Here is a 16,288-nt window from a genome sequence, read left to right as displayed (position 1 = left end):
TTTTTAAAAATTAAAAGAAAATATTTTGTCAAAAGCGGTTGTATTATTAGATTGCTCGGTAGTAGTAAGTAGGGCCCATCGCCATTCAGGGATTCATTTGGACATGGAGGAAGTAAGCGTTTCCCTAGAAAGCACACAGGCATTACATAACTGGTCAGGGGCATAGTTTAAATAACCCCTTCTAATAAATCTGCCAAATATTGTGTTTGTGAGATTTTGGTCTATTTGGTTTTTTCAGAAATTATAGAAAATGTTACGTATTGTTATTAAAGGCGTTGTAGGAGAGTGCTGAGTATCAGTGTTACTGTAAGTAAAAGTATCTAACCCTCTCCAGGGCGCATTTGGACTCGGACTTGGACCCCGGACTTGGACCCCCTCCCCCGCCATCCGAGAGCTCACGAGTTACGCAAATGGGTCCTGTTTATTTTAATATGATAGTGATATGCCATAATTGGACTTTATGGGACAATACATGAAACACTACACCGTTTCTGATATATAAACTGCAATACATTATTCAGTATCGGAAGAGCTTTCCAACTATACCAAACACGACTACTTTTTGGTGAGTTTATATACTTATTCTTATTTTATACACATTTTAAGTATATTTTGCGGATATTTTAAAACAAATAAGCACCTATTTTTGAATTATGTTCCAATCTGGCATGAGTGACAGTAGTTTTTATATGTATGGTTTGTTGCATGTATAGAAATTAGGATTTTAGACACCAACATCATATCTGTAGCTTATTTAGTTCCAATTATATGCACATTTTAGATAAATTTGTATACCAGGTGAAAAATCAAGTGTCAACAGGTCTTAGGGTGACCAGGGCAGATTAATTAGGATATCTGGCTATGTTGACTGCTTCTAACATTCCACTCCCCCTAACTTGATTTCTAGGCCTCTTTTTTGATTTTTATCCTAGTCTATTAGACAAATTTGAAGATAATTTATTTATCAAACCATTACAGTACAAATGCTTCCATCATTTTCTTCATAGGTTTCACAAAGGCTGTGTATACCCCTTTAGAATTTCTCATTACAGTGGCGTATGTACAGAGGGGGTCAGAGTGTTCGGCCTCTAAAAAAACTTGTAATATTTGCACCCCCTTGCCCCCTGTGTCAGTACTCATAAATACTCTACTGCTCATGAAGTATCTGCATTTGGGGGAATTTTTACCCTTCACGAGGAAGGCAACTTCAATGTCCATTTTGATTTTCAGGTCAGTGCAAATTGTTGATCATACTCTGACTTGAAACCTCATGATTTTTACCAAGCAATCAAAATGATAGTTAAAATAAAAATTTTATGATTAAGAAAAATATACATTATCACTTTGATAACGTATGCAATCAGACTTTTTATCATTATTACTTGGTCGATGATGCAAAAGGCAAAGGTCGTTTGTAATATCGACTATTCGTAAAATGGACGTTTGGTGGGTTTTGCCATACAAATAATTTCTGAAACCAGACTACTTTGCTGCTGCTGTTAACATTTTTGGACTACTGTACGTTGTTGCCAGCCAGAGGATGATAATGGTGGTACAACACAACAACGCTGGCTTCAACACCTACGTTATGTAATTGTGTCCTTGTAATCCGAGCCGACTTTACTGTTAGGCAAATTAATTTACCGTTATTCTAGTAAAGTTAAGTCACTTAACGATAAGTGACTTAAGCCTTTATCTAGCTATAAATGACTGGTTCACGTCAAACTTTTAACTAGTTAAGTGGATCTATATCTAGATAAAAGTTCGACGTGAACCAGGTTATAGATGAGACAGTCAAACTTACTTACTTACTTTAGTGTCTTTTAGGTTCATCAATGCAGTGGTGGAGGTGTCAGCATGTGTATCCGACATAAAAGATCTACATTAGGACAACATATGAAGGACCATGATACCCACCCAAACACTATTAATAAATGTTTCAAGACACCAAAGAAATGTAGAAGTAAATTTGACTGTCTTATCTATGAGATGCTATACATCAGACAATTAAAACCTAGTCTGAATAAACAATCTGACTATCAAATATCAAAGCTAAGCTCTTTGTCTAAATTTGGCATAGCTAATTACCATCTCATTTGTATGAACTTTAACCTTTTAGTTTATAGAAGCAGTACTGTTATTTATCTCATTTGAACTTGAGAATGACTTCATGATGGAGTTGAAACGTCTTTCCTTAATTAGCGTTAATCAAAAAAATACACAAAGAATAATAATACCAGTATTTAAATGGTAATATTATTATACTTCATTAATCATCTTTATTTTCATCATAGGTTAGCATGAGCTCCACAATTTCATTAGGCCAAAAAAAAAAATTGTTGTAGTTTCACTTTGTCCATATTTTTTTGTAAGGGTATTTATTTTTTGCTATTTACTATACTAGCAGTAAATAATAAATATATTTTTTGAATAAAAGAAGTAAAATGAATTTTGGTAATATACTCTGCCATTTATATTTTTATTTTTTCTTATTTTATTCATTCTGGCAAATATACATATATAAAAACATTACAAAAATCAAAATATCAGCAATTTATGTTAGAATTTGACAGCAATCTTTCACATCATCTATTTTTATTTTTCATGGAAAAATGATTATTTTTTGGAAAAATAGCATATAGTAATTTTTTTGATGAGGCTTTAAAATTTTATGAAGGCGGGGGCCGCATGAAACTACCAATTAATTTTATTTGACCTTAACTTTCTATTCCATGCTCTGCTACATCAATGCACAATGAATACGGATACTGGCACACAAAAAATGATTTATGATTCCTTTGAAACAGGATGTAGCCTGGCACATCCTTTATAGGAACATACCTTGTAAACATACAGCAGGATATCATTAATAGCAGACCTCACAGAAGTCACAAAAACATCTTGCAAAGTATTGCTAACGCAGGCGATGGGCGTTAACTGCTGTACTAAGGTGAAGAAAGACCCGTAACGCTGAAAAAGAAAATATATACAGTATTCATTTATCCCCTTTGTGCTTCCAATATTGGTCTTTTTTGTCATTGAATTTTTGGTTCTTAATTTTTTTTTAACTTTGGATATTTGTTCAATATTCATATATTTATATTTTAACATTTTATTATTCAATCCTGTAAAGGGTGACATCACTGTTAGGCTTTAACAAAAAAAAAAAATAATAATAATTTGAATGTATTATTTTATAAAAAAAAATTATTTATTTGTTTTTTTCATATTTGGTTACTTCATTCATTAAAATGGTACTGTTCTCTCAAATGACCCAGTACGCATAAAACATAAAAATCGAAAGAAAAACAACACAAAATATCAAAAAAATTTATAGTACCTCTAAAAATATTCAGATTCCGTTCCCTGCCGAACTGGATCTGGTAGATTAGTTATAATAAGTATAATGTTTAAGAGAAGGTATTTTGGAGAGAAGAGACTCTGCCACTCAAGCATTTGTTATTCTAAGACGAATAAATGTTTATTTTTCCTTTTGCTAAGAAAAGACCAACCAAGAAAATTATGCTTTGAGAAGTATTATCGAAAGAAGTTAAAAAATCCAAAGTTCAAATAAAAGACATGGTAATGTGATATTTTATATAATAAACTTCCTTGTTTCCTTATTGAACATGACTATCTAATAAAGCAGAATTAAGTACAGCAACAGTGGGCACTTCAGGTACTCAAAAGCCACAGACTTGTATGAACTTTGACTGATTAAACCATTGTTTTATACATAGTTGTTGCTTCTGGGTATTTGCATACACTGACTGAAAATTATTTTAGCTGCTGTTTACAGGTAAAGCTCAAATTTTGCAACAATTTTAATAATATTATTATAATAATGTCTTTTTTTTTACATAGTGAAATTTGTATCAATAGTTGTTCTTTCATATGAACATAGCAGTTTGAACAAAATTACAAATTTTAAGAGCTGTCTTCCTGCGGCTTATTGGGTGAGTTGAGATGCTCCTCTTCCTGGAATAGTTTGGTTCAGGGAGTTGTTATATACAGTAGTGACATAACAACTCCCTGGTATAACCAAGTATTCTTCTCAGTTAAGGACTTAATACCGGTGGTTTGATATACACATCTGGCTTGAGTGCATTACACATCAGTAGGGGGCAGGGACAAATCCAGGGGCCCACAGGGAGTAAAATAGGGAGAGAAGAAAAGGAGAAAGAGGGATGCACGGTACAAGTTCTATGGTATTTATGATATGTACTTGTATATCAAATAATTAATCTGAATTTAAGGTAGAAGGACTTGTCCCCGTTTCAATAACTTCCACTGCTCTCCTTATATTTCTGCTGGAGGGCTGAAATACAATATGATATCAGGGTTCGTACGTTTTTAAACAAGAAAATTTCCAGAACAATTCCAGGACATTCAAGGTCAAATTTTCCAACTTTCAAGGACACAATATATAGCTTAACAGTGAAATATCGGCAATTTTACGACTGATTATAAAACATATGTGCTGTACTACTTTTAAATGCATTTGTTAGTTGAGTGTATATTAAGTTTTATCAAACTCTAATTCAGAGGCGATGGACCTGTCTCTTTTTCTCACGCTCGTGGGAAATTAAGTTTTTCTCACATGTGTAAAATTTGATTGTAAGCCAAGGAATTCTCGTGAGTATCGTGGGTACCGGTAAAGTAAGGCAGGGATGATCGCCTACAGTGAAGTAGAATTCTACTCTTGAAAACATAAATGTGCACGTACAACAACGGTCTCATCGTTGCTTAAACGTGACAGTGTCTTTTGTGGTACCGGCGCGCCCAAATAACACGGTTCTTTTGTGGCGCCGCGGGGTGGGTTACCGCCTGTCTATGGTGGTTGTTCAGCGAACAGCTGTGGCGAAGTTGACATGCATATACATTAAAACAATACAGCCTTCGATGGGTGTACGTTGCGGAGACGTTAATGCATCTCATTTCATATATTTAGGTGTTTATAAATGTTGTATAATTTAAAACGAATGATGTACTATATTATTAATTAATTTAATGGTTGCTCTATTCTCAACACATCATTATACTATACTGTATTATTTCGTTACTATTGGGCATAACATTATTATTAATATTTAGGTCTATTATTATTAGGCCTTAGTTGTAGGCCTAAAACTTTTATAATCTACTCTACAGCAAAATGTTAACGAACTGCACCATCCTACCGGCACTGATCTGCTACCGACCAGCATTGTTTTTCAATGATTTTGTAAACTTCAGAAACATAATTTACAAAATATCTTGCCCTAAATTCAAGAACTTCTAACGCCCTTTAAACACCATTCACTAAGAAAATAACTGCAGAAGTACACGTTCCCATGGTTACTTTAATTGTTAATGGACTGCCCTGCGCTGGATAGGGCCAAAAACATGGCCTTTCGTGCTGAACAAGTGTGCACGACTGGAGAGTAATGAATTACCCAAAGCGAATTCACGGGGCTGAGCACGTGCGACAAGACCTGTTCAACTGAGTGAAAGTTTAGTATTTCAGTACTGTTTATAACACACGACAGAAAGCAAATAACACCATAGCAGATGTCAAGAAAGTTAACGATTATGATTATCAATGTCTGAATTAAAATTAAATGCAAACATAATTAATATACAAGATTTTAAAAAAGCACCGTCTTTACATAGGCGAACAACCCTATTCACTGAATCGCGGAAGTTTGTCTGAACCAGCCAGTCGGTCATTTTCAGCAATGACATTCTTTCTGTCTTTGATAACATTTCTAAATTGGCGGCGTACAAAGACTTGACCTGGTTCTCTTAAGAGTATTGTGGGAACATACTTGTGGGAACGTTTCTCATTCAATTTACTGTTACTAGGCAACTTGTATTACTGCAAGTAATGAAATGATCAAATTTCCAGGACATTCAAGGACAATCTTAAATTTCCAGGACTTTCCAGTACTGGAAAATGCTCATTCGTTTTTCCAGGACATTCAAGGAATTTAAGGACGCGTACGAACCCTGTAACATACTGTAGTTACTAATTGTCTCGCACCATGCGGGACTATCCCGCATTTCAAAGTGATTTTGGTTGGAACGCGCGTTTTGCAGAAACACATGCGTGATCATAAATTTGTCATGCATTTAGCACTGGTCAATGCGTGATAATGAATTATCATAAATTTAGGGGAAATTGTATTTAAAATTAGAAGGAAATTAATTTTATTGAGAATATAAAAACGGTCATGCAGTAACTTGAGTCAAGACAGTATTATGTGAATATTTAATTCACTGACGCGTTACTAAAATTGATCAGTGCCTATTCATTTTTTGTTTGTGAACGAATGAAATGGTTGTGTACATATTTTGGGTGCTCAAATTAAACACAATGTACACTGAAACTCAAATTGTGAGTTGCTTAATAATAATAATTAAAAATATTTTTGTTCATTTACCGTATCCGATATTGTCATCAAATACTCCATGAAATCGAATTTAAAACAGCTTAAAAGTGTTCAGATCGTCGGAGCGCCAGGGGCCCTCGCACCCCCACCACAGCTCCACCTCTCCCGGGGGCCGCCCAGCCAACTGGTGTAGTCACGCATTTCAAATTTGGTTGGTTGGTATGTGATAACGTACCGTCTTTCGAATGATAAGCCATTGGTCCAGCATGCTGCAATGCCCCATTTGCACATAAAAGTTTTTGATGTTACCTTTTTTTTGGGAATTCTTATTATAGGCCGAATTTTTTCCCGTTTGTTTTTGGTGTAATGTGGTAGTTTTTTCAATGTTTTTTTTTAGGTTTTTTTTTTTTCTATTGATGAACTTAATTATAATTATGAGTGATTTTAATAATAATAATAATAAATAATAATGATCATTTTTTTTCCTTGTGCAATTCTATATTTAATCAATTAATGTTTATAATTAGAGTAACTATTTTTATAATTTTTGACATTTTTATTTTTCTATTCTTAAATGCATTTGTGTTGTCCTGCGCATTTTTTTGCCTTTTAAGTATGAATAATTGCAATTATTATAATAATAATCATGTTTGGATGTTTCCTTTTTTAAATTTTATTGCAAGCCCTACTTCTTTTTCCTTTTTTGCTGTGCAATTTCAAATAAATAATTGAATTAAAGATTTGAATGTCAATTTTTATAATAATGATTTTTGCATTTTTATTTTTTTTTCTCTTTATGAATGTTTTTTATAGTCTAATACTCTTTGCCCTTTTTTTAAGTATTTGTATGTTTATTGTGGATTTTTGTATTTTCTTGTTAACATAATGCAATAAGTTCTTATTACTACAATGTTAATTTTTGGCAATTCTTTTTGACTTTTGTATTGTTTACATTTGAATGTTTGAATAAAATATACCAGAAGAATTGAATTGAATAAAGAATTCAGTACACTCTTTGGAAAAGTGTAGGGGATTGTCTCCTAGTGTACTACCCAAATCACCACCAGAAAGACCCCACTGGAAATAATTCCTTTGGTACCATTCACACCAAAAATACTCCTACCCTATCCAAACCCAATAAAATCTACAACCATGCGTTATTATTACATTTATACACCATAATATATTATAATAACACCACCAATATATTCTTTAAAATTGATTAAACGAATACTGGTCATGGAGTTCAATTAAAGGGAAAATTCCATGGTCATTTGAGTGACTACTTAACGATCGTTGAATAGTACTTTTTCAGCTCTCAGAATACTCAGTGTCTATTTTAACAGTTATTAAATACTACTTGCAGTATTCACCTATTCATATATCAACTGAAATGTGGATGACTTGATTATTTACATAGTCATGTGCTGTTTAAACTGAGATGGTTTTTCAAGATCAAAGTACTTTAAAACAATTATTAACATATATGATAAGGTTTCCAGAAAAATATTTATAGGCCTACTAGATATGAATGTTTTAATGCTGCATGCTAGACTATGCAAATAAACACATTGATAGTGGGAGTTGCAGGTTCGAATCCTGCCAGAGAAAATTTGTTTAATACCACTGCATTAAAGAAAGTTTTCGTTGAAAGGCTATGTTTGATGACTTTATCTTGTTTCTATTAATTGAGCACTGTATTATTATTATTTGTTCATACAAGTGGGCAATTCCACGGTACTGACGTAATACTTTATATTCACATTGTTACTCTCTTTATTAAATATAAGAAAGACCAAATTATTTTTTTAATGTCACATGGTAGTACTAAGGGAGTGAAATACAAGAATACCAATTAAAACCTTTCACCATTTGCGGTACAGATTTAGCAGAGAAAATGAATGCAGTAAAATTAGACGCACAAAAACTAGGAATTAAAACAAATTCCAATATCTCATGTCATTTGAGTTGTATGCCATGGAATACTGCATTAGTATACTAGAAGTACGTGGTTAATGATTACAAGTTTATTACATTTTTTATAAGATATTAACATTTTTATAATGGTCAGTTGGTAACTTACATTATGCTTATTTGTTAGATTATGTAAAAAACAATTTTTAATCTATAAAGAAACACAATTTGGATGTTTTTGTGAGATAAATTATAATGTGGATTTATTCATAATTCTAGGCTTAATATAAGCCAGGAAGCTCAAATATTAAAAAATATTAAATTATTTGTCATATACTTCAAAATAACAACTTAAAACACAAACAGAATCAAATATAAAGACTAACGACAATAAGCCGATAGTGGAGTGTACTGTACAATACAAAACAGAACAATAATGAATTACTTTAATAGTTTTGATAAATTATATAAAGATTATTGATGGATGCTTCATAATGCCACCAGTCGTTAAACTACTGTATAAAGTATAGATTTATACACTACGGTAACTGACGTTACATACTGTACATCAATAGATTATTAGGAATTCCTTTATTTTATTTGCAAATGGGATATTCGAGGCATAGTTAGGAGAGAAGAATTATTAAATACCATCAGCCTCTCATTGTATGGCACAAATTATTAATAAAAATAAATTTTTTGGTAACTGATTTTACACTGGCGGATATGAATTTCAATTTCTAAACTTCAACATTTAAAAAAAGGAGCTAAATTTCTAGTTATTTATCAGCAGAGATGTCCCAACTGATAGCTCAATACCATTTAAACATAAAATCCAGATTGGTAGTTGAAAATAAGTTGATATAATTGTAATAAGGTAGTGCTTATATAAATATACTATAGGCTACACTACGGAAACTGATGTTACGCACTTTCAATATAAATAGGACTTTATTTTACTTTTTGCAAAGAACAGGCATGGCCTATTCGAGGCATACAGTAGGTAGGAGAGAAATTATGAAATACCACCAGCCTATCATTGTATGGTAAAAAATTATTTTAAAAAGTAGATGTTTTTGGCAACTGGCATTACATTGGAAGATAAATTACAATAATACAATTTTCTTTATCAGAAAATAGGAGGAGCTTAATGTACTGTAGCTATGTATATCAGCAGAGTATGTCCCAACTAATAATTCAATACCATAAATTATTAAATCCCAGTGTATAAATTTGAAAAGGTGAAAGTAATTTGTATATAATATATAAAATTTAAATTTGCATAAATTATGCAAATTTCCACAGCCATTTTAAAAAACAAAATGGTCGTCTACTTTCAAGCACAATACGTTTTCAGAAACTTCAACTCATGCACTATGTAGTCATATAATTTATTTTCCAAAAATCATTTTGAATTTCTTATGTTCATGTCCTATTTTACATGGAATTACCCAAATGCTATATTTATTCTTTTTGTAATAATCATCTGTATCAGTCTAATTTATGTATAAAAATAAATGTAAATTTATAGTATTCCTTTATTGAACAGTATTTATTCCAATTAAAACGGAAATCAAATTTCATGTGAATCAAGTTTTACGAAGGTACAAATTACATTCATTCAACAAAGCCTCATGTCAACCAACTTTTGTATTGTATGAGAGTATTTTGCAGAGCAGAATAAACATTAACGTTCACTCATGCGTCACATTCAGTAAAGTCTACCAGTCTACTGGCACAGTATGTCACTGAGGTTCTTTTTAAAAATTAAATGTATTTCCTTATTCAGAGACTTTGAAGGGAAAGAATAAACGTCAAGATGGGTGACTGTGTGCCTGATCAAGGTGAGAATATAGTTAGGCCTGGAGTGTTTAAAAGTGTTTAAATACTAGTGGAGTATGTAATACAGGCTTAAATAGATACAGAATTTGAAGTGAGAGTAAAACACTAAAAAGGAGCTGAATGGGTAGGGAAACCTAACCAATGGTTTGTAGAACAGGGCTATTTCTCATTGAAATGAGAATTGTGACTCTGGCAAGACACCAGCAGTGGTGCAGGTGAGGGTGAAATGGACAGTTCTAACTATTGTGTTATAGAACTTGACCCTGCGAAATCCACTGGATCTTAAGACTATCAAACTTGTGGAAATTGCATAGGTTGGGGGTGAAAATTGTTTTAAATACATTTCATGGTAATTTTGAGAACGTGCTGTAACTATGCAAGAAGTATATGGAAATGGGAGAGAAAAAAGCGGAACAAAATTATTGTCATTGGCCCTCTTTGTTGTTGTGAGAAGAGCCAATAATACTATAAAAAGTATAATAATCCTCCATTTATATAGTGCAAATTACTGCAATAAACTGTCTCTATGCAATTTTTAATTAGTAATACCGGCCACCACTTGGAACAGATTCACTTTTGTTATATTGTTGATATCTTTATATCTTTACATTAGTACTACTAGTAACCATTTGGAATAGATTCTCAGCTCTCTGGGGAGTGCTTAGCTCCCAGGTACCCACTTATACTAGGTGGAGAAGGTAAAGAGCCAAGCAATACAAACAAGAATATCAAACATGAAAAACAAGCTAACAATAAACACAACTCCATTGGTTATGGTTCACTAATTGTCTTTCAATACATTTTTGTGAATGGTTTTTAAAAAGTTTTTTGCCTCATATCACTTTTTAGCATGCTCCAATAAATTTTTATAAGTCAAAAATATTAATGTTTTTAGCGGGTGATTTTAATGCCAAACTTGGAAAAGCATTTGATTTTGATTTACCAAACATTTCTGATTATGTAGCATGGTTATGATTATGGTCATAGAAAAATTAATGGCAATGGTAATGCTTACTGGACTTCATTATGAGCAACGGTTTATATGTGTGCAATAGAGTACTACAGTGTTACGTCACGATACCATGTGATACTACTCCGTTGCTATTGTTGCAAAATGCGTTCAACCCAATGTCATTTTCGCCACTAATCCCAATTTCGAAAGTAATTATTAAGATGTTGTATCTTACTTTTTCTTTGTAAATTTTAATTGATAATTAAATGTGTGTTTGATAACTAATATAATGCAAGCTTTTGAGTTTTTAGTACATTTTGATGGTAAAATATTAGATTTTAAAATGCATATTCGAGAAAGCCTATGCATTCATTCAGGCTTAATGAACGGTAACCAACGTCTGTTGACAACAGAGAGCATCATCTAGCGTCGTGATGACATGACTGGGGTACTCTATACTGCCTTTCAGCACAAAGCTCCCCATACAACTACTCATACTATTTGGAGGCGGCATGTCAACAACTAATTATTATAGGCAAATAGATTTTGTTTTATTATGTCAAAGACGATTTAAATGTACCCTCAGCGACTCCCGATCATATGGAAGTGCAATTACCAACAGCGACCATAACGTTGTCAGTGCTAAGTTTGCGATGGACATAAGATTTATGACTTTTAAGAAAGATATTGATAGTCGAATTAATATAGAAGAACTCTCCGCTAATTAAGACATTCAATAAAAATATGAAATAAAGGGAATAAGCAGATACGTTAAATACCCAAACTAATTAAACTGCAATGAAGGAATAAACAAAATTACTGAATGCCTTAAACAATCAGCTCATGAATGTTTATGAACTGTTAAAGTTGGGCATGGGCAAAAACCGCTAACAAATGATCTGGCGAAAGACACAAATTATGCATAAATTTAAAAAGCTGCCAAGATTCAAATTTACGGAAAAATCTTTGTATTATTATAACATAATAGTAAAAATTTGATAAGCTAGTGTTTGAAACATATCAATGATCGAAAAGCAGATGCGATTGTCAACATCTTCAAAACAACAAACAAGACACGTATAATGTCAATTATGTAGCATCAGGGTCAGTCATTCCATGCCAATTCAACGTGGCAACAGAAGTCACCGTCTCAGATTTTGTTTAAATTTTCAGGGTTTGTTGTAATTTTAGTAACTAAGAAAAACTTAAAATTACCAATACTTTCCGAGATAACGGTGTCCGAAAAAGTGGACGTGACACACATTAGAGCCGTCGACGACGTCGTTATTTGGATTGTTTGATTTTTGAAGTGTCATAACTTTTTTTCTAGGTCAACTACAAAGCTTTTTGAGTAAATTCAGATTCTGCATTCAAATAATTACTTAAAAAAATACTTTTTGAATTATTACACCCCACCCTTTTTGGGAGGTAAAAGAAAAAAAAAAAAAAAGAATAAAATAGAGAAAAAGAAAAAAGTTATAGCCCAGACACCTCAAATGTTATTTTTGGGCATCTACAGTAGAACACAAACAGAGCGGGACCCCTAGGACAGTGTTGTTTCGATCAGCCCCACTTTCGCCCCCCCCCCTTCTTGGACATCTCTGGATCCGCCCCTGCCCGTAGTTGTAACAAAATTATTAAGAAGGCTTATACCATCCCACTTGCAGTTCTTCATATGTTGCAACAGTTGAGAAGGTAGGAACAACCTTTTACTGTCTATCTGATTCTAAAGCATGTTTCATTCTAAAACCATCTTCAATGACATGAACTTCGTTTGCATAAATTTGCACCTTTACCCTCGTCTTTTCAGCAATTTCTTTTGTTGCAAGTAGTGTAGTTGTACAGTCGTAGCAGCCAGCATTGTTGTGTCTTAAATATACAGATGTAAGCTTAGGTAGCACACTCTTTATAAACTACATCTTTCATTATCGCTGTTCCGGGTTTGTGTTTGGAAAACTGCAATGCAACAAAAATGTGCCAAGATATTCATTTTCAAAAAAATCTGCTCAAGATTCTCTGAATGCTGTAATCGGACCACCATCTGGGACATAGGGCTTCTTGTCGGGCAAATCCTGGCACCACCGCTACCACGACCACATATTAGGTATATTATTTCACGATAATTCCTGACTTGTCCCGACAAGAAGGGGTAGGGGTGTTGCATGATGTGGTTTGGGAAGAGAGGGTGTTATTCAGGGACTGGAATTCCCAGGCAGGTTAAGGTGCTGTGTCCAACTGGTGACACCACTGACATAAATTGGTATGTATAAAGTGAAATTATTATAAACTCACCTTAAAAGGGTTTAAAATACCGCTAAAACTGAAAAATGACCACTGCTTGTACGTTTTTTAATTACCCACATTTTTTAAACTGGAATTCAAGCATTAGAACTAGCTATTTGTAGAAAATCAGTTCTAAAAAAGCACCACTTTGAGGTTTGAGCAATTAAAGTTTGGAAGTTTTTCATAATTTAAAAAAAACTAAACACCCCTTTTAAAAAAATGGTATCTCCCAACTACGTAGGCACCAAATAAATCTTTTTAAAACAATAATTAATCATTTGTCTGATCGCAGCGTCACAACTGAACTTGATAGGTTAAGAATCATTGCCTAAAATCGTTTAGAATGGTAAAAAATGTTGGTTAAAATGATTAGGTAAAGAAAGGTTAGTCTCATTTTAATTGTTTCTTTTTTTAAAGAGAATTACTGTTATTTATTTCAATTATAATAAACAATTTTTATTTATATTCCATTATGATACAAGAAATTGAGAGTACTTTTAGTTTCTGAATAAAGTTACATAGGCCTTATAATAATTTTTTCTTTGACAAATGTCAATCAAAATAGCAAACTAATGACAAGTTTTTTTCAAACACAATCAAATATTTATTCATGGTATTCGGCTGTGTGTAACATTGCTTTGTTTTAGCGTGTACTGAAGCAACAATCTGCATACGTATAGCTAAATTTAATAAGTATACAGATATACTGATCATAACACTATAGCAACTGGTGACTGCTACAACATTTGATTATCAAAACTAACATTAAGAGACTGCGATTGACTATAAAATGCACTATACACTTAGCAGAAATTTATTGTACTTAAGTTAGATGCATTCAAAAAATTGCAGACCCTAAAAATTGTTTTCAAGCATTAATCTAACCTTCGTATAATAAATTTCCACTAGTGTATAATACGCAACTCTACTAATTGCTCAATATAGTATATACTGTACGTTCAGTTGTATGTTATAATATAATTATTTTAGTAATCAGTAGCATGAGATTTTATATAATTTTGGTTATTAAAGTTTAGTTTTCAATTTTTATATTTTTGTTGTAATGAGTTTACACTGTGAACATGACACTGACAGTAACTTCTACAGTAATTCATTTTATCAAGATTTTACCATTTAATTTATAACACAAGTTGTCGAGCATAATTTGGCTCTCTGTTTTGCTATAATTTATTCACACACACATAACTTGTGATTCTAAATTATTCCACCTTGAATATTTTTACAGTAAACTTTAAAAGCTTTTTAAATCATTTCAGGCCTAACTTTGTATCATGTACAGTTTAAGAATTCCTTCAACCCTGGAAAGGAAGAGTGCACTACAGTGGACCTACAAGAGAAAGAGTTGGTGTTAACGGATCATATGACAGGAAGAAGACTACTAAAACTGCTGTACAAAAACATCACATCCATGTACAGTGAAGGGGAATCCGTGGGCTTCCAATGCGGCAGAGGTGGGGACAGACAGGAGGTGGTCCTTACCACAAGCTTCAGCAACTTCATCTTTGCTTATATAACCAAGAGAAAATTTGGAGATCAGAAAGTGAAAATTCGTCAAAGTTGGGGGATGGACACGGATGCCACAGACCGCACGGTTGTCAGTGAATTCAAAGCGCCGGATAATACTGATGAAGCAAGCATTATAGCACCTGATAATGCTGATCATGCAAGCATTGAAGCGCCTGATAATGCTAATCATGCAAGCATTAAAGCGCCTGATAATGCTGATGTTACCATCAAATTGCCCAATAATACTGACAATAACACCATCAAAAAAGAACCAGAACACACCAATGTTGATCAAACACTTCATCCACTAGATCAAAACAAACCACCTTTACATTATGTGTACATGGTTCCCAGCAATGCCCCAGTTACGAATGTAGACACAGACGAAAAGTCTTCAGAAAACCCTGTGAAACCATCATGCCCAGATCCAGATCTCCGATTCAGTGTGCTTGTACGTGAAAACACATTTCACGGGAGTTCTCTTAATGGAGAAAGCACGCTGATTTTATATGATGACAAATTGTTACTTGACAACTCATATGTAAACACAGAGGAGTGGTCTTACAAGTGCATCAAGAATCACCACCTTTCAGGACAAACAATAGAGTTCACCTGTTGTGAAAAATCTCCTATGGGAGCAGGCAAAATCGTCTTTGAATCGGAAAATGCTAGTATAATTGATCAACTTCTGGTACAATTCATGGATACTTTTTATGTGCAGGTGTCTCAGGAAGATGATATCGCGAGACGTTTCAGTCTCGAAGGTGAATACAAACTAATCGTTCATTATAATTTCCTCAAATTATATAATCTTGATGATACACTGTGCCACTATTGGCACTATAAGAACATTCGATCATACGGCCGGAAAGCATCATCATTTAGTATTACCTGTGGCAGAGGAAGTAGTACTGGTGAGGGCATTATAGGTTTCAGAACAGAGAAGTGTAATGAAATCTTTGCAAAAGTGGATGGGAATGTGAAGGACCTTAAGATGAATGCTATAAAAAAGAAGTAGCAAGTACTACAATTATGATATTTAAATATTTGTTTGGGTTGTCAGCCAAACAGTTTGAGAACTACTGCGATAGTGGGTGACATAGTGGCCATCAATATTAATCAATAATATGACTACATAGACATACCCCCAAGTGTAAAATTTGTAATGTTTATATAGTGTATACATTGTAGTTTTAGTTATAATTATATATACTGTATATATAAATCATGATGTAGAGATGAACTCTAAATCGTCTTGAGGTAATGCTATAAATATATGAGTAATATTTGGAACATAAAACTGAAATAAAAGTATTACTTGTCGTTGATCAACTATCCTTGATATGATTATTACAACATGTTCCTATTTGAGTACTGCTATTATATATATATATATATA

General features: G+C 33.1%; 2 protein-coding genes across 6 annotated transcripts in view; one reads left to right on the top strand and one right to left on the bottom strand.

Moving 5' to 3' along the window:
- Nucleotides 1–16,288, bottom strand: part of LOC117120289 (uncharacterized protein KIAA0825-like) — a 58,548-nt gene that overhangs the window by 22,439 nt on the left and 19,821 nt on the right. For all 3 annotated transcript variants that reach the window (XM_033265301.1, XM_033265300.1, XM_033265302.1), the window contains exon 9: nt 2,842–2,970. In XM_033265301.1, coding sequence (XP_033121192.1) covers nt 2,842–2,970 — 129 coding nt within the window. The remainder of the gene's footprint in view (nt 1–2,841; nt 2,971–16,288) is intronic.
- On the top strand, nt 3,715–16,277 carry LOC117120291. Of its 3 annotated transcripts, XM_033265305.1 has the most exons (3): nt 3,715–3,799; nt 10,075–10,129; nt 14,640–16,277. In XM_033265305.1, exons 2-3 carry the CDS (start codon nt 10,105–10,107, stop codon nt 15,905–15,907), a joined length of 1,293 nt encoding a protein of 430 aa, XP_033121196.1. In that variant the 5' UTR covers nt 3,715–3,799; nt 10,075–10,104; the 3' UTR covers nt 15,908–16,277. The 3 variants fall into 3 exon arrangements, with proteins under 3 accessions (XP_033121196.1, XP_033121195.1, XP_033121197.1); XM_033265304.1 differs by lacking the exon at nt 3,715–3,799 and having other exon boundaries at nt 9,977–10,129; XM_033265306.1 differs by lacking the exons at nt 3,715–3,799; nt 10,075–10,129 and adding an exon at nt 10,138–10,825.

Source organism: Anneissia japonica, unplaced genomic scaffold (genome assembly GCF_011630105.1).
Source record: "Anneissia japonica isolate Jap-2015-1 unplaced genomic scaffold, ASM1163010v1 scaffold284947_len354889_cov159, whole genome shotgun sequence".
Lineage (NCBI taxonomy): Eukaryota > Metazoa > Echinodermata > Crinoidea > Comatulida > Comatulidae > Anneissia > Anneissia japonica.
This window is presented reverse-complemented; position numbering and strand designations above follow the sequence as displayed.

Excerpts from the sequence above, each read along its gene's own strand:
- LOC117120291 (XM_033265305.1), top strand. The coding sequence starts at position 10,105 with ATGGGTGACTGTGTGCCTGATCAAG. Across the intron at positions 10,130-14,639 it reads TGACTGTGTGCCTGATCAAG|GCCTAACTTTGTATCATGTA; the intron begins GTGAGAATATAG and ends AAATCATTTCAG.